The sequence below is a fragment of the Phyllobates terribilis genome, unplaced genomic scaffold (assembly GCF_046119375.1).
Source record: "Phyllobates terribilis strain yellow unplaced genomic scaffold, ASM4611937v1 Scaffold_5__5_contigs__length_657084704, whole genome shotgun sequence".
NCBI classification, from domain to species: domain Eukaryota; kingdom Metazoa; phylum Chordata; class Amphibia; order Anura; family Dendrobatidae; genus Phyllobates; species Phyllobates terribilis.
This window is the reverse complement of record NW_027362765.1, coordinates 354,665,953-354,690,457: the sequence shown is the minus strand read 5'-3', so window position 1 is coordinate 354,690,457 and position 24,505 is coordinate 354,665,953. Positions and strand designations below refer to the sequence as shown.

Below are 24,505 nucleotides of genomic sequence, written 5' to 3'. Positions count from 1 at the left end.
GAGCAGTATTATAGTAGTTATATTCTTGTACATAGGAGCAGTATTATAGTAGTTATATTCTTGTACATAGGGGGCAGTATTATAGTAGTTATATTCTTGTACATAGGGAGCAGTATTATAGTAGTTATATTCTTGTACATAGGGGCAGTATTATAGTAGTTATATTCTTGTACATAGGGGGCAGTATTATAGTAGTTATATTCTTGTACATAGGGGGCAGTATTATAGTAGTTATATTCCTATACATAGGAGCAGTATTATAGTAGTTATATTCTTGTACATAGGAGCAGTATTATAGTAGTTATATTCTTGTACATAGGAGCAGTATTATAGTAGTCATATTCTTGTACATAGGAGCAGTATTATAGTAGTTATATTCTTGTACATAGGAGCAGTATTATAATAGTTATATTCTTGTACATAGGGGGCAGTATTATAGTAGTTATATTCTTGTACATAGGAGCAGTATTATAGTAGTTATATTCTTGTACATAGGGGGCAGTATTACAGTAGTTATATTCCTATACATAGGAGCAGTATTATAGTAGTTATATTCTTGTACATAGGGGGCAGTATTATAGTAGTTATATTCCTATACATAGGAGCAGTATTATAGTAGTTATATTCTTGTACATAGGAGCAGTATTATAGTAGTTATATTCTTGTACATAGGGGGCAGTATTATAGTAGTTATATTCTTGTACATAGGAGCAGTATTATAGTAGTTATATTCTTGTACATAGGAGCAGTATTATAGTAGTTATATTCTTGTACATAGGGGGCAGTATTATAGTAGTTATATTCTTGTACATAGGGAGCAGTATTATAGTAGTTATATTCTTGTACATAGGGGCAGTATTATAGTAGTTATATTCTTGTACATAGGGGGCAGTATTATAGTAGTTATATTCTTGTACATAGGGGGCAGTATTATAGTAGTTATATTCCTATACATAGGAGCAGTATTATAGTAGTTATATTCTTGTACATAGGAGCAGTATTATAGTAGTTATATTCTTGTACATAGGAGCAGTATTATAGTAGTCATATTCTTGTACATAGGAGCAGTATTATAGTAGTTATATTCTTGTACATAGGAGCAGTATTATAATAGTTATATTCTTGTACATAGGGGCAGTATTATAGTAGTTATATTCTTGTACATAGGGGGCAGTATTATAGTAGTTATATTCTTGTACATAGGAGCAGTATTATAGTAGTTATATTCCTATACATAGGAGCAGTATTATAGTAGTTATATTCTTGTACATAGGAGCAGTATTATAATAGTTATATTCTTGTACATAGGAGCAGTATTATAGTAGTTATATTCCTATACATAGGAGCAGTATTATAGTAGTTATATTCTTGTACATAGGGGGCAGTATTATAGTAGTTATATTCCTATACATAGGAGCAGTATTATAGTAGTTATATTCTTGTACATAGGGGGCAGTATTATAGTAATTATATTCCTGTACATAGGAGCAGTATTATAGTATTTATATTGTTGTACATAGGGGCAGTATTATAGTAGTTATATTCTTGTACATAGGGGCAGTATTATAGTAGTTATATTCTTGTACATAGGGGGCAGTATTATAGTAGTTATATTCTCGTACATAGGGGAAGTATTATAGTAGTTATATTCTTGTACATAGGAGCAGTATTATAGTAGTTATATTCTTGTACATAGGAGCAGTATTATAGTAGTTATATTCTTGTACATAGGAGCAGTATTATAGTAGTTATATTCTTGTACATAGGGGCAGTATTATCGTAGTTATATTCTTGTACATAGGGGACAGTATTATAGTAGTTATATTCTTGTACATAGGAGCAGTATTATAGTAGTTATATTCTTGTACGTAGAGGGCAGTATTATAGTAGTTATATTCTTGTACATAGGGGAAGTATTATAGTAGTTATATTCTTGTACATAGGGGAAGTATTATAGTAGTTATATTCTTGTACATAGGGGGCAGTATTATAGTAGTTATATTCCTATACATAGGAGCAGTATTATAGTAGTTATATTCTTGTACATAGGAGCAGTATTATAGTAGTTATATTCTTGTACATAGGAGCAGTATTATAGTAGTTATATTCTTGTACATAGGGAGCAGTATTATAATAGTTATATTCTTGTACATAGGAGCAGTATTATAATAGTTATATTCTTGTACATAGGAGCAGTATTATAATAGTTATATTCTTGTACATAGGAGCAGTATTATAGTAGTTATATTCCTATACATAGGAGCAGTATTATAGTAGTTATATTCTTGTACATAGGGGGCAGTATTATAGTAGTTATATTCCTATACATAGGAGCAGTATTATAGTAGTTATATTCTTGTACATAGGAGCAGTATTATAGTAGTTATATTCTTGTACATAGGAGCAGTATTATAGTAGATATATTCTTGTACATAGGAGCAGTATTATAGTAGTTATATTCTTGTACATAGGGGCAGTATTATAGTAGTTATAGTCTTGTACATAGGGGCAGTATTATAGTAGTTATATTCTTGTACATAGGGGGCAGTATTATAGTAGTTATATTCTTGTACATAGGGAGCAGTATTATAGTAGTTATATTCTTGTACATAGGGGGCAGTATTATAGTAGTTATATTCTTGTACATAGGAGCAGTATTATAGTAGTTATATTCTTGTACATAGGGGGCAGTATTATAGTAGTTGTATTCTTGTACATAGGGGAAGTATTATAGTAGTTATATTCTTGTACATAGGGGCAGTATTATAGTAGTTATATTCTTGTATATAGGGGCAGTATTATAGTAGTTATATTCTTGTATATAGGAGCAGTATTATAGTAGTTATATTCTTGTACATAGGAGCAGTATTATAGTAGTTATATTCTTGTACATAGGGGCAGTATTATAGTAGTTATATTCTTGTACATAGGGGACAGCATTATAGTAGTTATATTCTTGTACATAGGGGACAGCATTATAGTAGTTATATTCTTGTACATAGGGGCAGTATTATAGTAGTTATATTCTTGTACATAGAGGGCAGTATTATAGTAGTTATATTCTTGTACATAGGGGCAGTGTTATAGTAGTTATATTCTTGTACATAGGGGCAGTATTATAGTAGTTATATTCTTGTACATAGGGGCAGTATTATAGTAGTTATATTCTTGTACATAGGGGACAGCATTATAGTAGTTATATTCTTGTACATAGGAGCAGTATTATAGTAGTTATATTCTTGTACATAGGGGACAGCATTATAGTAGTTATATTCTTGTACATAGGGGGCAGTATTATAGTAGTTATATTCTTGTACATAGGGGGCAGTATTATAGTAGTTATATTCTTGTACATAGGAGCAGTATTATAGTAGTTATAATCTTGTACATAGGAGCAGTATTATAGTAGTTATATTCTTGTACATAGGGGGCAGTATTATAGTAGTTATATTCTTGTACATAGGGGGCAGTATTATAGTAGTTATATTCTTGTACATAGGGGGCAGTATTATAGTAGTTATATTCTTGTACATAGGGAGCAGTATTATAGTAGATATATTCTTGTACATAGGAGCAGTATTATAGTAGTTATATTCTTGTACATAGGGGCAGTATTATAGTAGTTATATTCTTGTACATAGGGGCAGTATTATAGTAGTTATATTCTTGTACATAGGGGGCAGTATTATAGTAGTTATATTCTTGTACATAGGGGGCAGTATTATAGTAGTTATATTCTTGTACATAGGGGGCAGTATTATAGTAGTTATATTCTTGTACATAGGGGGCAGTATTATAGTAGTTATATTCTTGTACATAGAGGACAGTATTATAGTAGTTATATTCTCGTACATAGGGGGCAGTATTATAGTAGTTATATTCTCGTACATAGGAGCAGTATTATAGTAGTTATATTCTTGTACATAGGAGCAGTATTATAGTAGTTATATTCTTGTACATAGGGGCAGTATTATAGTAGTTATATTCTTGTACATAGGGGCAGTATTATAGTAGTTATATTCTTGTACATAGGAGCAGTATTATAGTAGTTATATTCTTGTACATAGGGGCAGTATTATAGTAGTTATATTCTTGTACATAGGGGCAGTATTATAGTAGTTATATTCTTGTACATAGGGGGCAGTATTATAGTAGTTATATTCTTGTACATAGGAGCAGTATTATAGTAGTTATATTCTTGTACATAGGGGCAGTATTATAGTAGTTATATTCTTGTACATAGGGGCAGTATTATAGTAGTTATGTTCTTGTACATAGGAGCAGTATTATAGTAGTTATATTCTTGTACATAGGAGCAGTATTATAGTAGTTATATTCTTGTACATAGGAGCAGTATTATAGTAGTTATATTCTTGTACATAGGAGCAGTATTATAGTAGTTATATTCTTGTACATAGCAGCAGTATTATAGTAGTTATATTCTTGTACATAGGGAGCAGTATTATAGTAGTTATATTCTTGTACATAGGTGGGCAGTATTATAGTAGTTATATTCTTGTACATAGGAGCAGTATTATAGTAGTTATATTCTTGTACATAGGGGGCAGTATTATAGTAGTTATATTCTTGTACATAGGGGGCAGTATTATAGTAATTATATTCTTGTACATAGGAGCAGTATTATAGTATTTATATTGTTGTACATAGGGGCAGTATTATAGTAGTTATATTCTTGTACATAGGGGCAGTAATATAGTAGTTATATTCTCGTACATAGGGGGCAGTATTATAGTAGTTATATTCTCGTACATAGGGGGCAGTATTATAGTAGTTATATTCTTGTACATAGGGGGCAGTATTATAGTAGTTATATTCTTGTACATAGGGGGCAGTATTATAGTAGTTATATTCTTGTACATAGGGGGCAGTATTATAGTAGTTATATTCTCGTACATAGGAGCAGTATTATAGTAGTTATATTCTTGTACATAGGGGCAGTATTATAGTAGTTATATTCCTGTACATAGGGGGCAGTATTATAGTAGTTACATTCCTGTACATAGGGGGCAGTATTATAGTAGTTATATTCTTGTACATAGGGGGCAGTATTATAGTAGTTATATTCTTGTACATAGGGACAGTATTATAGTAGTTATATTCTTGTACATAGGGACAGTATTATAGTAGTTATATTCTTGTACATAGGGGGCAGTATTATAGTAGTTATATTCTTGTACATAGGGAGCAGTATTATAGTAGTTATATTCTTGTACATAGAGGGCAGTATTATAGTAATTATATTCTTGTACATAGGAGCAGTATTATAGTAGTTATATTCTTGTATATAGAGGCAGTATTATAGTAGTTATATTCTTGTACATAGGGGCAGTATTATAGTAGTTATATTCTTGTACATAGGGATAGTATTATAGTAGTTATATTCTTGTACATAGGGGGCAGTGTTATAGTAGTTATATTCTTGTACATAGGGGCAGTATTATAGTAGTTATATTCTTGTACATAGGGACAGTATTATAGTAGTTATATTCTTGTACATAGGGGGCAGTATTATAGTAATTATATTCTTCTACATAGGAGCAGTATTATAGTAGTTATATTCTTGTACATAGGGGGCAGTATTATAGTAGTTATATTCTTGTACATAGGGAGCAGTATTATAGTAGTTATATTCTTGTACATAGGGGGCAGTATTATAGTAGTTATATTCTTGTATATAGGGGCAGTATTATAGTAGTTATATTCTTGTACATAGGGGGCAGTATTATAGTAGTTATATTCTTGTACATAGGGGGCAGTATTATAGTAGTTATATTCCTGTACATAGGGGGCAGTATTATAGTAGTTATATTCTTGTACATAGGGACAGTATTATAGTAGTTATATTCTTGTACATAGGGGGCAGTATTATAGTAATTATATTCTTGTACATAGTGATGTTATTACGATCACAGACTGCGGTATATGAGAAGGAAACGTTTTCCGGAGATTACAGTCGTCGTCGTCCCGTCTATTGTTTTCCAGTTATACATTATAGTAAATCCAGTTTAACCAGTCTAACGGTCCCAGTAAGCCCCTGCACTGGTTGCACTGACCCTGTCTGCTGCTGTGTATTTAGGGGCCCGGTCTGGGGGCTCTGTGTATACAAATGACACCTTGGTAGATCTGCGGTCTGTACATCTGCTTATCGGTGCTGACATCGCCGGCTGATTATGGGACAAATTCTCGCAGGTCGTTGTGGTGCAAAGTGATGTCTATAGCTGTCGGAGACTCGTCCTGTAGTCCTGCTCAGAAAATAAGAGGTTAATCCCAGCTGCTGGGGGTCTGCACCTTCTGATGGGAAATTCGTTTTATAAGAACCATGTAATCCATATTTTGCATGCGCCGCCCTACTTTCCATACTGGTCCCCCTCTTCACACTGGGTTAGGGGCCCAGTCTCTATACTGTGCCCACTCACACTTTTCTCCCCCTATACTGTCTCCTCGCAGTATTCCCCTCAATAGTCTCCTCACACGTTTTCCCCTCCCTCCTCATACATTTACCCTCTCACTCTCCATACTGCCCCCTCACACATCCCCCGATTCCGCATACTGTGTCTGTACTCATGCCATCACCCTCGCTCCCCATACTTTGTCCGCACCCATCACCCCAGTCACCATATTGTGTCCGCACCCATCCCCCCCCAGTCACCATACTGGGTCCGCACCCATCCCCCCCCAGTCACCATACGGTGTCCGCACCCATCCCCCCCCAGTCACCATACTGTGTCCCCACCCATCCCCCCCCAGTCACCATACTGTGTCCCCACCCATCCCACCTCAGTCACCTTACTGTGTCCCCACCCATCCCACCTCAGTCACCATACTGTGTCCCCACCCATCCCCCCCAGTCACCATACTGTGTCCCCACCCATTCCCCCCAGTCACCATACTGTGTCCCCACCCATCCCCCCCAGTCACCATACTGTGTCCCCACCCATCCCCCCCAGTCACCATACTGTGTCCCCACCCATCCCCCCCAGTCACCATACTGTGTCCCCACCCATCCCCCCAGTCACCATACTGTGTCCCCACCCATCCCCCCCAGTCACCATACTGTGTCCCCACCCATCCCCCCCAGTCACCATACTGTGTCCCCACCCATCCCCCCCAGTCACCATACTGTGTCCCCACCCATCCCCCCCAGTCACCATACTGTGTCTGCACCCACTCCCCCAGTCACCATACTGTGTCCGCACCCATCCCCCCCAGTCACCATACTGTGTCCGCACCCATCCCCCCCAGTCACCATACTGTGTCCGCACCCATCCCCCCCAGTCACCATACTGTGTCCGCACCCATCCCCCCCAGTCACCATACTGTGTCCGCACCCATCCCCCCCCAGTCACCATACTGTGTCCCCTCCCATCCCCCCCAGTCACCATGCTGTGTCCGCACCCACCCCCCCAGTCACCATACTGTGTCCGCACCCACCCCCCCAGTCACCATACTGTGTCCGCACCCACCCCCCCAGTCACCATACTGTGTCCGCACCCATCCCCCCCAGTCACCATACTGTGTCCGCACCCATTCCCTCCAGTCACCATACTGTGTCCGAACCCATCCCCTCCAGTCACCATACTGTGTCCGAACCCATCCCCTCCAGTCACCATACTGTGTCCGCACCCATCCCCTCCAGTCACCATACTGTGTCCGCACCCATCCCCCCCAGTCACCATACTGTGTCCGCACCCATCCCCCCCAGTCACCATACTGTGTCCGCACCCATCCCCCCACACATGCCCCCCCATCTCACCCCTTCCTCCTCATATTGTGTCTTCAAATTTCTCCTGCTCCCCATATTGTATCTGCACCTGTCCCTTCTTTACTCCCCAAACTTGTGCCCTCAAATTATCCCCATTACACTAAATACCCCCACCACAGTAAATCCTCCCCCACGCACAGTAATACCCCCCATACAGTAAATCTCCCCCAGCCCCATTACAGTAAATAACCCCATACACACAGTAAACACTCCCTCACACGCAGTAATTACCCCCCCAAGTAGTAAATACCCCCCAGCGCCATTACACTAAATCCCCCCCCCCCCATCTTTGGTGTCACCAGTGCCCTCCGCGCCGGCGAGTGACGTCAGCATTATGATCACACGCCCCATTTAAAAGACACAAGTACAATTGTTCACTGACAGCGGGCTCCGAGAACAGCGGGCTCCGAGAACAGCGGGCTCCGAGAATAGCCGGCTCCCATTCAGGGGGGCAGCAAAATGCAGCCAGCAGGGGAGACACGTCATACCGCCGCATTAGGAGGCCAGACTGCGCCCCCCTGCACATGCCCCGGCTGCCCCCTAGATACGCCTCTGCCTTATGTAGGGGGGGTCGTCCTGAGTGGCCCCTTTTAGTGTTGTCACCCCGGTATATAAATTAACCCCTTTTAGGCAGCCTTACTGTCAGTCTTATCTTTGCAGGGATGTTCTGCTCGGCCCCCCTGGACGTCCTCATCCTCCTGGACGGCTCCAATAGTGTTGGGAAGGGCAGTTTTGAGCGCTCCAAGCAGTTTGCAGTGAAGTTTTGTGACACTTTGGACATCAGCGCTGACCGGGTAAGTCGCTCTTAAAGGGACGGTAACCGCTGCAGTTTCTCTATTGCTTCCAGTTTTCATCCTCTCCGAGGTGGACGGAAGCCGAGCGGACGGGATCCGCAATCATTATAATAATAATCATTATAGGGAAAACGTCTGAAACTTTCTAACAGACTTTGTGTTTCAACTCTTCATCATTTACTAAATCTCCGCTTGCTGTTTATGAACTGAAACATCCGTATAAGTCACAGATCATCACCTGGTCTCACTTCTCACAGCTGAGGAGGATTCTGGTGTCACTTCTCACAGCTGAGGAGGATTCTGGTGTCACTTCTCACAGCTGAGGAGGATTCTGGTCTCACTTCTCACAGCTGAGGAGGATTCTGGTGTCACTTCTCACAGCTGAGGAGGATTCTGGTCTCACTTCTCACAGCTGAGGAGGATTCTGGTGTCACTTCTCACAGCTGAGGAGGATTCTGGTCTCACTTCTCACAGCTGAGGAGGATTCTGGTCTCACTTCTCACAGCTGAGGAGGATTCTGGTCTCACTTCTCACAGCTGAGGAGGATTCTGGTCTCACTTCTCACAGCTGAGGAGGATTCTGGTCTCACTTCTCACAGCTGAGGAGGATTCTGGTCTCACTTCTCACAGCTGAGAAGGATTCTGGTCTCACTTCTCACAGCTGAGGAGGATTCTGGTCTCACTTCTCACAGCTGAGGAGGATTCTGGTCTCACTTCTCACAGCTGAGGAGGATTCTGGTCTCACTTCTCACAGCTGAGGAGGATTCTGGTCTCACTTCTCACAGCTGAGGAGGATTCTGGTCTCACTTCTCACAGCTGAGGAGGATTCTGGTCTCACTTCTCACAGCTGAGGAGGATTCTGGTCTCACTTCTCACAGCTGAGGAGGATTCTGGTCTCACTTCTCACAGCTGAGGAGGATTCTGGTCTCACTTCTCACAGCTGAGGACACTGATACATTTTCCTGCACTGACACATTGTAGCAACCCTCTGTAGCTTCTACTTCAAACCCTCAGTTGTGTAAACTATTAGCAGCAATTTAATGGCAGCAAGCAGAGATATTGAGACTGATGAGAAACTAATCAGAAACCAGGTGAAAGCCGCGGCGGATTCCTTCTGTAGCAATTAGACCATTGAGGAGACGCTCTGAAACACTCTGCGCTGCGTTGTAACCATTTTCACGATCTCTGCTTGTTGTCAGTGAATGAGAATTTTTATCCTTTGGCTGAAATCTATTTTTTTTAAACCAATTTGGAGTTGGTGAAATTAGATGCAGTTTGTAACCGGATTCATCCTGAGAACTTTTACGTCCGGATTCAACATTTGGGCTCGTTTTTAGCCCCCGTTGAGGCGCAGGTTATAATCGCTGATGAGAGTCCGCCACAGATATTACAGAGGAATGACGGGTGTACTAACTATACGGAGAGTTCACGCTCCTGCTGTAATCCGGGGGTGCGGAGCTGTCAACGTCTCCTCCTGGCACACGGCCGCTGTACCCCCAAATGGGGGCAAATAAAAGCGATGGGGGCAAATGTGCCGGGTCAGGAACAGACCGGCCATCTTATACTGACCCCCTCATGTACAGGGGGCTTCCCAGTTCTGATATGAGCCCCCTGTGATTCTGCTCCTCTGCAGGTGCGGCTGGGGGTCCTCCAGTACAGCTCCGCTCCGCAGCTTGAGCTCCGGCTGGACTCCGGATTTACTAGAGACGACATCAAAGAGAAAATCAAGTCTGTGGTGTTCAGGTGAGGTCCGGTATTGTGTCGGAGGTCCGGGAACCTGAGCGATTTGGGGCTGAAAAATGATATTTTGTCCTGAGAATGGATTCCCTGCTATTAAATGTATTCAGTGCCGGCTGCGTTAGTGCACGGAGGTGGTCAGTGGCTCCGGCTCAGCCGCACTGTCTGTTGGAGTCCATCGTAGTCTGAAATCCTCCATCACAGGCTCCGGCTGCTGGTCTGACCCTCCCTGCTTTACACTGCAGCTCCTTTCTATCAGATCACGCTCTGATCTTCCAGCTTAGCTGCGTAGTCTGTTGGTGACAGAGGTAGACGGAAATCCTCCCACTAACTCTTCAGTTACTCAGGCTGCTATTCTGATCCTCCATTCTTTACACTACAGCTCTGATCGGTGAATCTAGCTCAGCTACATTTTCTATTGAAGTCTGAACTTCACCTCTTGTCTCAGGGAATACTGCAGCTTTGCTTCTCCTCCATGCTTTGCACTGCAGCTTTGCTTCTCCTCCATGCTTTGCACTGCAGCTTTGCTCCTTCTCCATGCTTTGCACTGCAGCTTTGCTCCTCCTCCTCCATGCTTTGCTCCTTGTCCATGCTTTGCACTGCAGCTTTGCTCCTCCTCCTCCATGCTTTGCACTGCAGCTTTGCTCCTCCTCCTCCATGCTTTGCACTGCAGCTTTGCTCCTCCTCCTCCATGCTTTCCACTGCAGCTTTGCTCCTCCTCTTCCATGCTTTGCACTGCAGCTTTGCTCCTCCTCTTCCATGCTTTGCACTGCAGCTTTGCTCCTCCTCCTCCATGCTTTGCACTGCTGCTTTGCTCCTCCTCCTCCATGCTTTTGACGCGCCCCTGGGCCTGTGCTGAGTAGCGTTGCGCACGCGGGAGCCTACCCGGAGCCGGATCTGATAGGGGTAGTAGTCTCGTGGCGGTGACCCGGTCCGTGCCCAGGGAGTCAAGCTGAGTGGCAGTATATTAGCAGTAGATGTAGGACGACTACGCCACCCGTTGAATGCAGCTATGGAGCTGCCGCTGCAGGGCAGACCGCTGAGGCCGGTGGAAGGATGGTGCAGCGTAGATGGTATAACCCCCAACGGGAGGGGTATGGCCTCAGGGCAGCCGACGTGGATGATGGGGGTAGCAGGAACCACTCAGAGACGATGCGGTGTAGTTCAGGGTCTTTACTGGTGGCAAAGATAGACCCTCCCGGAGTACTGGCTAGCGGTCGGGGCCTGGTCAGTCCTTGAGCAGATGGGATCCCCCTTGGCCAGGCGAAGTTGTAGGCCTCCCCAACTAATTGTACTCTTCTGGCTTCCTTGCTAGAGGCGGGTAAAGGTAGCCCACGTCCCTGAGTGTACCGTGTGGTGCTCACCCGTATGGCCGGTGACTCGGGGCCTTCTAGTAGCTTCCGCTCCACGACGGCGGTGCTGGTCCCACACGTGTGACCGTGCCTTCGGGTTTCTTGGCCAGAGGACCTGAAATCCCCTGCCGGGCGGTTTCTGCTGCTGGGTCTGGGTTAATCCCCACAGCCTCGGACTCCGGGTCAGGTGGTAACTCTTCAATCAGGGCGAGCTCTTCAGCTGCCAGCCCCTGATTCATTTTAGCACTGCTCCCACAGAGCTCCTGATCTCTCTTTCCTATAGCTGCTTCTCTTCTTCTCAACTCTTCTTCTCCTAACCCTGCCTCAGCCCCAGCTTTATATAGGGGAAGTTCTTCCCCTCCCAGGACTGGGCAGGAGGTGTGGCATGCATAGGATTCCTGACCAAGAGACCTCCCACCTGCTCTCAGACATAACATTGCTATTACTGTGGAGACCAGACCCCTGGGGTGCCACATTCCCCCCTAGTGAAATTTAGTACTCCGGGACTAAACATATTTTTGTAAAACATAACAAGTAAAAACAGAAACAGTACAATAAAGAAAAACACATTAGGATGGTCACGGAACGTCCGCAACCGGGTGCAGTCTTTGAAGAAAACAAAGGTGTCCATTTCACCAAGAGACAGGGAGCCGTAACCAGGTAGGTGTCTGTCCTACCCCGAGTCCTTAACAGTCTTTAGTCCATTCCTGGTTACGCTCCAACATATGTACAAAGGATTCCGGATAATCCACAAACGACACCTATAGCATAACTAAAAATACACAATTATTTACAGGTAACAGAAAACAGGTATATACAAATAAAACAGTTTGAGCACTTTAAATCCTCCAACGTGCGGGTAACTGGCCTCTAGTGGCTCTAGTGGACCTACGGAGCTGACTGACTGGTCCTGAGCTACAGGGTGTAGGAGCTGTCAAGGGTAAACTGGGCAGCCGTCTACGGACTCTTTGGCTCACTAGGGGTACGGCAGGCTCACTATAAGCAGAGGGTTGATTCTCCTGGTCTGCTTGTGTGGGGTCTTTTGCCTCCTGGACCGGCTGTTCTTCCAGCTCCACCTGTGTCTCCGTAGGTCCTTGGGATGCTGGTTGGAGGAACATGAGGACGGGTACCACAACAGCACCATTGACTTGAGTCCAAGACCGAGGGAAGTCTCCGAGCACAGTACTAACCATATCTTCCCTTTCCTCTACGGGTCGAGGGTCTTCTTGTTCCTCTTCAGGGTTCCGTAGCTGTTCAGGACACTTCTTCAGGTGATCCCGGGATACAATGGCTGTGGTTTCCCCTCCGTCTTTACTGATTGTACAGATCTTTGGGTTGTCGTGGCTTGAGGGCAGTACGGTGTACGGGTCCTTCTCCCACTGGTCGTCCAACTTGTGGAGCCGTCTTTTCCTCTTCAAGACCTGCTCTCCGGGCACCAGGGGAACAGCGGGAGCATACTGGTTGTAAGTTTTCATCTTGTCTTTCCCTAGCTTGACAGAGACTTCGCTCCACGCTCTCCTGTACTTTCCGGTACTGCTGCTGCCTCTCTGTGTCCCAGTCTGCTTCTGGTGAAGTGTCCTCGGGTGTCAGGACTCCCATCTCCAGATCAACAGGAAGCTTACCAGGTTTTGCCCTCATTAGGTAAGCCGAGGTACAGTTGGTGGAACCTACCGGGATGTGGTTGTTTAGGTCCACCAGGTCGGGCAGCTTTTCAGGCCACAGACTGCGTTCCTCCAGGGGCAATGTTTTCAGGAGATCTATCACCACCTGGTTCATTTTCTCACAAAGTCCATTAGTTTGCGGATGATAGGGTGTTGTTCTTATCTTCCGGCATCCATACAGGGTGCAGAACTCCCGGAAGACCTCCGCTTCAAAGGCAGGCCCCTGGTCCGTCAGCACCTGCTCCGGGTATCCATGTGGACGGCAGAAGTGCTGCTGGAAGGCTCTAGCTGCTGTTTGAGCCGTTAAGTCCTTGACGGGGACGACAACCAAGAACCGGGAGTAGTGATCCACGATGGTTAACGCGTAGCCACTTCTGCTTGGGGTAAGTTTTACATGATCCAAGGCTACCAGTTCCAACGGCTGTCTGGTGATGATGGACTGCAGGGGAGTCTTCTGGCTGGCACGGTCCTTCCTTCTCAGGTTGCACGGGCCACAGTCTCTGCACCACCTCTCGATGGTTCCTCTCATGCCTACCCAATGGAACCGCCCGCGCAGCAGGAACTCCAGCTTCTTCCATCCGAAATGCCCAGCTCCGTCGTGGTATGCCTCCATCACCATAGCTGCGTCTCCTCTTGGCACCACTACTTGCCAGATTAGTTCATGCGTCCGGGAGTTAACCATTCTGCGGCACAACTTCCCCTTGTAAAGGAACAGTCGACTCTTCTCAGCCCACAGTTGCTTGGTCTCTTCCGGAGCGTCTGGGTCAAGGCGTGCATCTGGCCGAGTCAGCATCTCCTTTACCAGTCGGACGGCAGGGTCACTGTCTTGCGTCTCCTCCCAGTTGTAATGAGGTAATGGGTTGAACGTAGCGGATTGCTTACTCCTTACACGGTGGGAATACTGGATAGTCCCATGACGGTGGAACGCGGGGAGTTCAACTTCTTCCAGTTCCTCTGAATCTTCCCCTACGTCCGGTAGGTTCGGCATCCTGGACAGGGCGTCCGCGTTGGTATTGGAGTGTCCTGCCCGGTATTTGATTGTAAACTCATAGTTGGACAAGCGGGCCATCCATCTCTGCTCTAGGGCACCGAGTCTTGCCGTGTCCAGGTGTGTCAACGGGTTGTTATCCGTGTACACGGTGAACCGGGAAGAAGCGAGGTAGTGCTTAAAGCGTTCGGTGACTGCCCACACCACTGCCAGGAACTCTAGCTTAAATGAGCTGTAATTCTCAGGGTTTCTTTCGGTGGGTCGCAGTTTTCGGCTGGCGTAAGCAATTACCCGTTCTTTCCCCTGCTGGATCTGGGACAGTACGGCTCCTAGCCCGATGTTACTGGCGTCGGTGTAGAGGATAAAGGGCTGGCTGTAATCCGGGTACGCCAGGATTTCATCCCCCGTGAGGGCCATCTTCAGCTGGCGGAAGGACTCTTCTTCCAGCTTCTCCCATCTGAAGGGCGGCTTCTGGTTCTTGGCCTTCCTGGACTGGCCTATCAGGAGGTCCTGCATAGGAGCTGCCTTTTTGGTGAAACCGGGAATGAATCTTCGGTAGTAGCCTACCAACCCGAGGAACTGCCTCACTTCCTTTACGCTGGAGGGGCTTGGCCATCCCTTAATTGCGGTGATCTTATCAGGGTCGGGAGCCACTCCGTCAGCACTCACCACGTGTCCCAGGTACTGCACCTTTGGCTTCAGGAGGTGACACTTGGAGGGTTTCACCTTTAGGCCGTAACTTGCCAGAGCTTCGAACACTTCCGCCAGGTGTTTCAGGTGGTCCTCGTAGGTCTTGGAATAGACGATGACATCGTCCAGGTATAACAGGACCGTCTCAAAGTTTCGGTGTCCCAGACAGCACTCCATCAATCGTTGGAAGGTTCCTGGTGCGTTGCAGAGTCCAAACGGCATGCAGGTAAACTCGCTAAGTCCCATCGGGGTGGTGAATGCGGTCTTCTCCCGGTCCGCCTCTGCTACAGGAACCTGCCAGTACCCGCTAGTGAGATCCAAGGTGGGGAAGAAGTTAGCAGATTTTAAAGCAGCCAAAGACTCCTCTATTCTTGGTAAGGGGTACGCATCTTTGTGTGTGATACGGTTAATTTTCCGGTAATCTACACACATTCTCATGGTGTTGTCTTTCTTTTTGACCAAGACTAGTGGAGCTGCCCGGGGGCTACAGCTATCCCTGATTACCCCAGCCTCCTTCATGTCTCTAAGCATCCCCTTGGCGTGTTGGTAGTGTGCAGGGGGTACGGGCCGATACCTCTCTTTTATGGGAGGATGGTCTCCCGTGGGGATGTGGTGTTCTACCCCCTTGACTCGCCCGAAGTCTAACGGGTGTTTACTAAACACTCTCTCGTACTCTTGAACCACCCGGTAGACTCCCTGTTTCTGGTGGGAGGGAGTGGAGTCAGTACCCAAATGTAGTTGCTGACACCAATCCTCCATTATTTTCTTAGAGCCGTTACCTTCCTCCGGGTGAGATGGAGGCAAGGGTTCCACAGACTGTATAGAATTTTGGTTGATGGTATATAATTTGGCTAGCGTGGCATACCGGGGCAGGTATACTTCCCTTTTCCCAATATTTATTATGCGAACGGGTACCCTCCCATGGCGTACATCAACTACCCCCCGGGCTGTCAAAATGGTGGGTCTACTGTCTGAGTAGACTGGCTCTACCATGGCCTGGTAATCTCTACCTCTCAGACCAATAGCTGCCCGGCACCAAATCATCATTTCACTTTTTGGGGGCATGGCAATAGGGAAAGGGTCACACATTCTCACGCTACCAATCTCACCGCCGGAGAGTTCTAGCTGTTGCCGTCGCATCAGTGCCCGGATCTCTTTTTGGAGCACTCGCTGCTCGCCGGAGCTGGCGTTCTTGGCAACCTGCTGTAAAATGAAAATCACCTCTGCAAGACAATTTTCAATCACATTAGTTCCTAGAGTTATCTTTGGGTGACTCTCGTGTTTATCAATATCTACAATGATCAGTCCCTGTGCGGCCAGTTCGACTCTACCGATTTTAATGGTCATTTCTTTAAATCCGATCTGTGGCACGGGCTGACCATTGCTGGCGATGATACTCAAGTCGTCGTCTGGATAGCGGGTTATATCCGAGTCATTCCAGTACTGCTTGAAGAGCACGTACGGGATGGTGGTGACCTGTGACCCGGTGTCCAGTAGGGCACTCATAGGAATGCCATCCAGTACCACAGGCAAGACTGGACGTCCTCCCACATATTTGTCGCGCCAGCTCGATGGGCCTGGTGATCTTTTTCCTGGGGGTTGGCCCTCTACCCCAGGTTGTGCCAGTTTAAAGGACAGTACCTTGCCATATGTCCGGGTTGATTGCAGCGGCGGCAGATGGGTTGTCCGTCCTCGTTGTATCGGTCGCTGGGTCTTCCTCTGGCCGGTGGGGTCCTCCTTGGTCGACGCCACGGGATGTCCTCCGGTCCGGATGCCAGCTGGATCTTCCCTGGAGTGGAAACCTGTAAAGACTGCACAGTTCGGGTTAGCGCAGCAACGCTTTTAGCTAGCTCTTGGACCTGATGGTGCAGGTCTGGAGCCGGGTCATTGTTCAAAGCCTGCGCATCAGCCCCCACATGCCCTGCCGACAAGGGCGCCGCCTCCTGGTGGTAAGTGATAGCTGGGCGCCTGTGGGTCACAGCGCCACCCGGTGCCGGTTCTCGGAGCACCCGGATGGCTCTGTCCTTGAACTGTGCAAAGTCCAGATGAGGATCCTGTAAGGCCATTGCCCGCAACTGGGTTCGGTGGGCATTGCAATATAGTCCCTCTATAAATTGTTCGGTCAACAGCCTGTCCTCGTTTCCCACGCCGTCAGGGTCGGTCTGCTTAATGGCTCTCAGGGCCTCTTGTAGGTTTAGTGCATAGTCCCTTATACTCTCATGTGCTCGCTGCTTGCACCCATAGAATCTAAGCTTAATCTCGGCTGAGGTGCGGGTATCAAAGGTGTCCCTCAGCCGGGTTAGTATCTCTGCGACAGTCCTCCTCCCAGGTGGCCAGGACTTTACCTCCCTTTGGGCTGCCCCGGTTAGTTGGGCCACCAGGATGCTCACTTTTTGCTCTTCTGTGAGGGGGTACACCTGGAAGAGGCTATCCAGTTTTTCTCTAAAGTCCTGCAGGGTATGTGACTCCCCTGAGTACTGGGGTAGCCAGGCTGCCCCCGGGATATAGGGCATGGTGAAAGGCATGACCGCAACAGCGGTGGCGCTGGCGGGGGTTGAGGTAGTGAAGCTCTCCTCCGTATCCGACATCCTTCTCCCCCCTAGTGGACCGTGGCCTACCTTGCGATGATCCTCTTCCGTAGGCCGCGGCTCCGCAGTGGATCGTCAGGGTTGAGGACCTTCCGTCGCGCTCCTGTGACGTCGGCGTCTGCTGGGCTCCTTCCAGGACCTTACGCAACGTCCGGACGTGAGGCGGGGCTTCAGTTCTCGCGCGCTTTTGGAGTCCACGCCCCTCTTCTTCCCGCGTGGCGTCTTCAAGATGGCGTCCAACGGCGGGAAAACTCCACGGAAGGCGGGAAGAAGGCTGAAAATGGCGCCGGATGGCGGGAAAACTTCACGGATGGCGGGAAGAAGGCTGAAGATGGCGCCGGATGGCGGGAATCTTCGCGGATGGCGGGAAGTAGGCTGAAGATGGCGCCGGATGGCGGGAATCTTCACCACTGGTAAGTTTGAACAGTCTTTTTCAGGCACGCAGTACCCGGTGGTTGCGGGCACGTAATCCTGCCGACTACGCCAAAAGTTGACGCGCCCCTGGGCCTGTGCTGAGTAGCGTTGCGCACGCGGGAGCCTACCCGGAGCCGGATCTGATAGGGGTAGTAGTCTCGTGGCGGTGACCAGGTCCGTGCCCAGGGAGTCAAGCTGAGTGGCAGTATATTAGCAGTAGATGTAGGACGACTACGCCACCCGTTGAATGCAGCTATGGAGCTGCCGCTGCAGGGCAGACCGCTGAGGCCGGTGGTAGGATAGTGCAGCGTAGATGGTATAACCCCCAACGGGAGGGGTATGGCCTCAGGGCAGCCGACGTGGATGATGGGGGTAGCAGGAACCACTCAGAGACGGTGCGGTGTAGTTCAGGGTCTTTACTGGTGGCAAAGATAGACCCTCCCGGAGTACTGGCTAGCGGTCGGGGCCTGGTCAGTCCTTGAGCAGATGGGATCCCCCTTGGCCAGGCGAAGTTGTAGGCCTCCCCAACTAATTGTACTCTTCTGGCTTCCTTGCTAGAGGCGGGTAAAGGTAGCCCACATCCCTGAGTGTACCGTGTGGTGCTCACCCGTATGGCCGGTGACTCGGGGCCTTCTAGTGGCTTCCGCTCCACGACGGCGGTGCTGGTCCCACGCGTGTGACCGTGCCTTCGGGTTTCTTGGCCAGAGGACCTGAAATCCCCTGCCGGGCGGTTTCTGCTGCTGGGTCTGGGTTAATCCCCACAGCCTCGGACTCCGGGTCCGGTGGTAACTCTTCAATCAGGGCGAGCTCTTCAGCTGCCAGCCCCTGATTCCTTTTAGCACTGCTCCCACAGAGCTCCTGATCTCTCTTTCCTATAGCTGCTTCTCTTCTTCTCAACTCTTCTTCTCCTAACCCTGCCTCAGCCCCAGCTTTATATAGGGGAAGTTCTTCCCCTCCCAGGACTGGGCAGGAGGTGTAGCATGCATAGGATTCCTGACCAAGAGACCTCCCACCTGCTCTCAGACATAACATTGCTATTACTGTGGAGACCAGACCCCTGGGGTGCCACACTTTGCACTGCAGCTTTGCTCCTCCTCCTCCTCCATGCTTTGCACTGCAGCTTTGCTCCTCCTCCATGCTTTGCACTGCAGCTTTGCTCCTCCTCCATGCTTTGCACTGCAGCTTTGCTCCTCCTCCTCCATGCTTTGCACTGCAGCTTTGCTCCTCCTCCTCCATGCTTTGCACTGCAGCTTTGCTCCTCCTCCTCCATGCTTTGCACTGCAGCTTTGCTCCTCCCTCCATGCTTTGCACTGCAGCTTTGCTCCTCCTCCTCCATGCTTTGCACTGCAGCTTTACTCCTGCTCCTCCATGCTTTGCACTGCAGCTTTGCTCCTCCTCCTCCATGCTTTGCACTGCAGCTTTGCTCCTCCTCCTCCTCCATGCTTTGCACTGCAGCTTTGCTCCTCCTCCTCCTCCATGCTTTGCACTGTAGCTTTGCTTATGATTTAGCAAAGGGTAAAATACAGCAACAAAGCAGTCATATGTAGCTGTCATCCTGGCGGCTGGGGTCACCCAGATTCCCACATTCCCCGGCTGATTTTCCCTCTCTGGGGGGGCTGGGTGACAACTCCTGGGAGCGGCCATGTTGTTTCTCTTGCCATGGGTTGTCATGCAGTCTCTATCTTCTCTTCCTAGAGGGGGCAGCACAGAGACGGGCCGGGCCCTGAAATATATTCTGCGGAAGGGTTTCCCTGGAGGTCGCGGCTCCGCCGTCCCCCGAGTCCTCATCATCCTCTCTGATGGGAAGTCGCAGGGGCAGCCCACCGTCCCGGCTCAGCACCTCAAGGAGCACGGCGTCCGGGTGTTTGCAGTCGGCGTGAAGTTTCCACGGTGAGAGAACTTTTTATTAAAGGGGAAGTGTCCGGGCTCCCAGAATAAGGCCACGTTCACACGCTCAGTATTCGGTCAGTATTTTACATCAGTATTTATAATCTAAAACCAGGTGAGGAACAATCAGAGGAAAAGTATAATAGAAACAAGTCACCAATTCTGTATTATCATCTTCTCCTGGTTACAAATACTGATGCCAAATACTGAACGTGTGAACGTGGCCTAAAGCTTCATTGCTGTATAATGACGTTTTTCCGCTACATGTGATCACTTACCGCTGATTTACCCGCAGGTGGGCGGAGCTTCATTCCCTCGCTAGTGATCCCACCAATCAGAACGTCTTTTTTGCAGAACATGTGGATGACGCTGTGAACGGCCTGTGCAGCGCGCTGAGCAACGCAACAGTATGCAGCGCCATCCCGGCAGGTAGAGAATCGCTCTGCACTCAGATCACACCTGACGAACAACATGTCTTATCCTCCAGTCATCTCCAGAGCTGCAGTCACTATTCTGCTGTTACATCATGTCTTATCCTCCAGTCACCCTCAGAGCTGCACTCACTATTCTGCTGTTACATGAGGTCTTATCCTCCAGTCACCCCCAGAGCTGCACTCACTATTCTTCTGTTACATCGTGTCTTATCCTCCAGTCACCCCCAGAGCTGCACTCACTATTCTGCTGTTACATCGTGTCTTATCCTCCAGTCACCTCCAGAGCTGCAGTCACTATTGTGCTGGTACATCGTGTCTTATACTCCAGTCACTGCTAGAGCTGCGGTCACTATTCTGCTGTTACATTATGTCTTATCCTCCAGTCACCTCCAGAGCCGCAGTCACTATTCTGCTGTTACATTGTGTCTTATCCTCCAGTCACCCCCAGAGCTGCACTCACTATTCTGCTGTTACATTGTGTCTTATCCTCCAGTCACCTCCAGAGCTGTACTCACTATTCTGCTGTTACATCATGTCTTATCCTCCAGTCACCTCCAGAGCTGTAGTCACTATTCTGCTGTTACATTGTGTCTTATCCTCCAGTCACCTCCAGAGCTGTACTCACTATTCTGCTGTTATGTCATGTCTTATCCTCCAGAGCTGCGATCACTATTCTGCTGTTACATAGTGTCTTATCCTCCAGTCACCTCCAGAGCTGCAGTCACTATTCTGCTGTTACATTGTGTCTTATCCTCCAGTCACCTCCAGAGCTGCAGTCACTATTCTGCTGTTACATTGTGTCTTATCCTCCAGTCACCTCCAGAGCTGTACTCACTATTCTGCTGTTATGTCATGTCTTATCCTCCAGAGCTGCGATCACTATTCTGCTGTTACATAGTGTCTTATCCTCCAGTCTCCCCCAGAGCTGCACTCACTATTCTGCTGTTATGTCATGTCTTATCCTCCAGTCACCTCCAGAGCTGCACTCACTATTCTACTTTTATATCATGTCTTATCCTCCAGTCGCCTCCAGAGCTGCACTCACTGTTCTGCCATGGCTATAAAGTCGGGGCAGCAGGCAGAGCTGCCTCTTCTTCCCGCAGAGCTGAGCTGCGGTTAGTGATGGCGGCAGAATGACTGCAGGTCTGTGGGGCAGGGAGGAGACTGCGGCAATGTTGAGCCCTTCTTGTCTCGGGCCCCGTAGTGACTCGCCTTCCCCGTGTATCTGTCGGCAGGACGTGACATCGCCGAGTGTGAACACGGCATCTCCGCCAGGCACCAGAGCAGGGCACTCACTGTGCGGCCGCTGACCCAGCAGGGAGCAGCAGAATTGTGAATGCAGCTCTGGATGTAATTGGAGCAGGATGATGACATCATTGCTCCGTCTTCAGGTTGTGCGGTGCAGACCTTCCCATGTGAGCGGAGAACCCTGGAAACGGTGAAGGAGCTGGCGGGGAACTACGTGTGCTGGAGAGGAGCTGCCGGGGCCCGTAATGTGTTCGCAGGTCACTGCCCGCTCTACAGGTGACTATTCACTGCTGGAGGTGGCAGACATCAGAGAGCAGAAGCATTATACCAGTGTTAATGCAGCCATTAGTATAACTACAACTCCCAGCATCCCCTGAGGAGAATTTGTGGACTCCATTAGGCTGCGTGCCCACGATGCGTTTTTCAAGCGTTTTAGATACGGATTTTCCGCAGCGTAAAAGCTTTTAAAACGCTTGGTAATCCGCGCCCCATGGTCCCCAATGACAATCTGCATGTTCTGTGCACATGCTGCAGAATTTTCCGCAGCGGATTTTCTGTGCGTTTCCACATGAGGATTTGCCTTCTCAATGCATTTGAAAAACGCAAGTCAAATCCGCATGTAAAAACGCTGCAAAAACGCGTGTAAAATCCGCATGCATTTTACTGACAAAGACTTGCAGAAATGCTGCGGAAATTTTCTGCTTCAATTCTGCATCGTGGGCACACAGCCTTATTTCCCTCTTTTCTCCACAGCTGGAGACGCTTCTACAGCAGACACGAGGCTCGGTGCCACCGCGCAGTGTGCCCAGGTAATGCCGCCACGTCCTGCTCTCAGTGGTGGCGCCTGTGCCAGCTTCTGCATGATGGAGCGCAGCCTCTACTGGATGGGGCGCAGCCTCTGCATGATGGGGCGCAGCCTCTACTGGATAGGACGCAGCCTCTGCATGATGGGGCGCAGCCTCGGCATGATGGGGCGCAGCCTCTACTGGATGGGGCGCAGCCTCTACTGGATAGGACGCAGCCTCGGCATGATGGGGCGCAGCCTCGGCATGATGGGGCGCAGCCTCTACTGGATAGGACGCAGCCTCGGCATGATGGGGCGCAGCCTCGGCATGATGGGGCGCAGCCTCTGCATGATGGGGCGCAGCCTCTACTGGATAGGACGCAGCCTCTACTGGATAGGGTGCAGGCTCTACTGGATAGGACGCAGCCTCTGCATGATGGGGCGCAGCCTCTGCATGATGGGGCGCAGCCTCTACTGGATAGGACGCAGCCTCGGCATGATGGGGCGCAGCCTCTGCATGATGGGACGCAGCCTCTGCATGATGGGGCGCAGCCTCTACTGGATAGGACGCAGCCTCTGCATGATGGGGCGCAGCCTCTGCATGATGGGGCGCAGCCTCTACTGGATAGGACGCAGCCTCTGCATCATGGGGCGCAGCCTCTACTGGATAGGACGCAGCCTCGGCATGATGGGGCGCAGCCTCTGCATGATGGGATGCAGCCTCTGCATGATGGGACGCAGCCTCTGCATGATGGGGCGCAGCCTCTACTGGATAGGACGCAGCCTCTGCATGATGGGGCGCAGCCTCTACTGGATGGGGCGCAGCCTCTACTGGATAGGGTGCAGGCTCTACTGGATGGGGCGCAGCCTCTGCATGATGGGGCGCAGCCTCTACTGGATAGGATGCAGCCTCTGCATCATGGGGCGCAGCCTCTACTGGATGGGGCGCAGCCTCTACTGGATAGGGTGCAGGCTCTACTGGAAGGGGCGCAGCCTCTGCATGATGGGGCGCTGCCTCTACTGGATAGGACGCAGCCTCTGCATGATGGGGCGCAGCCTCTACTGGATGAGGCGCAGCCTCTGCATGATGGGGCGCAGCCTCTGCATGATGGGGCGCAGCCTCTACTGGATAGGACACAGCCTCTGCATGATGGGGCGCAGCCTCTGCATGATGGGGCGCAGCCTCCTCTGTATGGTGGGGTGCAGCTGCCTCTACTGGATGAGGTGCAGCCTTCTCTGTATGGTGGGGTGCCGCCTCTACTGGATGGGGCGCAGCCTCCTTTGCATGATGGGGTGCCGCCTCTACTGGATGGGGCGCAGCCTCCTCTGCATGATGGGGTGCCGCCTCTACTGGATGGGGCGCAGCCTCCTTTGCATGATGGGGTGCCGCCTCTACTGGATGGGGCGCAGCTTCCTTTGTATGGTGGGGTGCCGCCTCTACTGGATGGGGCGTAGCCTCCTTTGCATGATGGGGTGCCGCCTCTACTGGATGGGGCGCAGCCTCCTTTGCATGATGGGGTGCCGCCTCTACTGGATGGGGCGCAGCCTCTTTTGCATGATGGGGTGCCGCCTCTACTGGATGGAGCGCAGCCTCTGCATGATGGGGTGCTGCCTCTACTGGATGGGGCGCAGCCTCCTCTGCATGATGGGGTGCCGCCTCTACTGGATGGGGCGCAGCCTCCTCTGCATGATGATGGGGTGCAGCCGCCTCTACTGGATGGCGCGCAGCCTCCTCTGCATGATGGGGTGCAGCCGCCTCTACTGGATGAGGTGCTGCCTCCTCTGTATGGTGGGGTGCCGCCTCTACTGGATGGGGCGCAGCCTCCTTTGCATGATCTGGTGCCGCCTCTGCTGGATGGGGCGCAGCCTCCTCTGCATGATGATGGGGTGCAGCCGCCTCTACTGGATGAGGCGCAGCCTCCTCTGCATGATGGGGTGCAGCCGCCTCTACTGGATGAGGTGCAGCCTCCTCTGTATGGTGGGGTGCCGCCTCTACTGGATGGGGCGCAGCCTCCTTTGCATGATCTGGTGCCGCCTCTACTGGATGGGGTGCAGCCTCCTCTGCATGATGCGGTGCCGCCTCTACTGGATGGGGCGCATCCTCCTCTGCATGATGATGGGGTGCAGCTGCCTCTACTGGATGGGG

At 49.2% G+C, this 24,505-nt stretch overlaps 1 protein-coding gene across 1 annotated transcript in view; it reads left to right on the top strand.

Moving 5' to 3' along the window:
* Positions 1 to 24,505, top strand: part of VWA2 (von Willebrand factor A domain containing 2) — a 54,541-nt gene that overhangs the window by 16,413 nt on the left and 13,623 nt on the right. The window contains exons 4-9 of the mRNA XM_073684657.1: positions 8,444 to 8,577; positions 10,210 to 10,319; positions 19,702 to 19,896; positions 20,189 to 20,322; positions 21,719 to 21,851; positions 22,329 to 22,384. Coding sequence (XP_073540758.1) covers positions 8,444 to 8,577; positions 10,210 to 10,319; positions 19,702 to 19,896; positions 20,189 to 20,322; positions 21,719 to 21,851; positions 22,329 to 22,384 — 762 coding nt within the window. The remainder of the gene's footprint in view (positions 1 to 8,443; positions 8,578 to 10,209; positions 10,320 to 19,701; positions 19,897 to 20,188; positions 20,323 to 21,718; positions 21,852 to 22,328; positions 22,385 to 24,505) is intronic.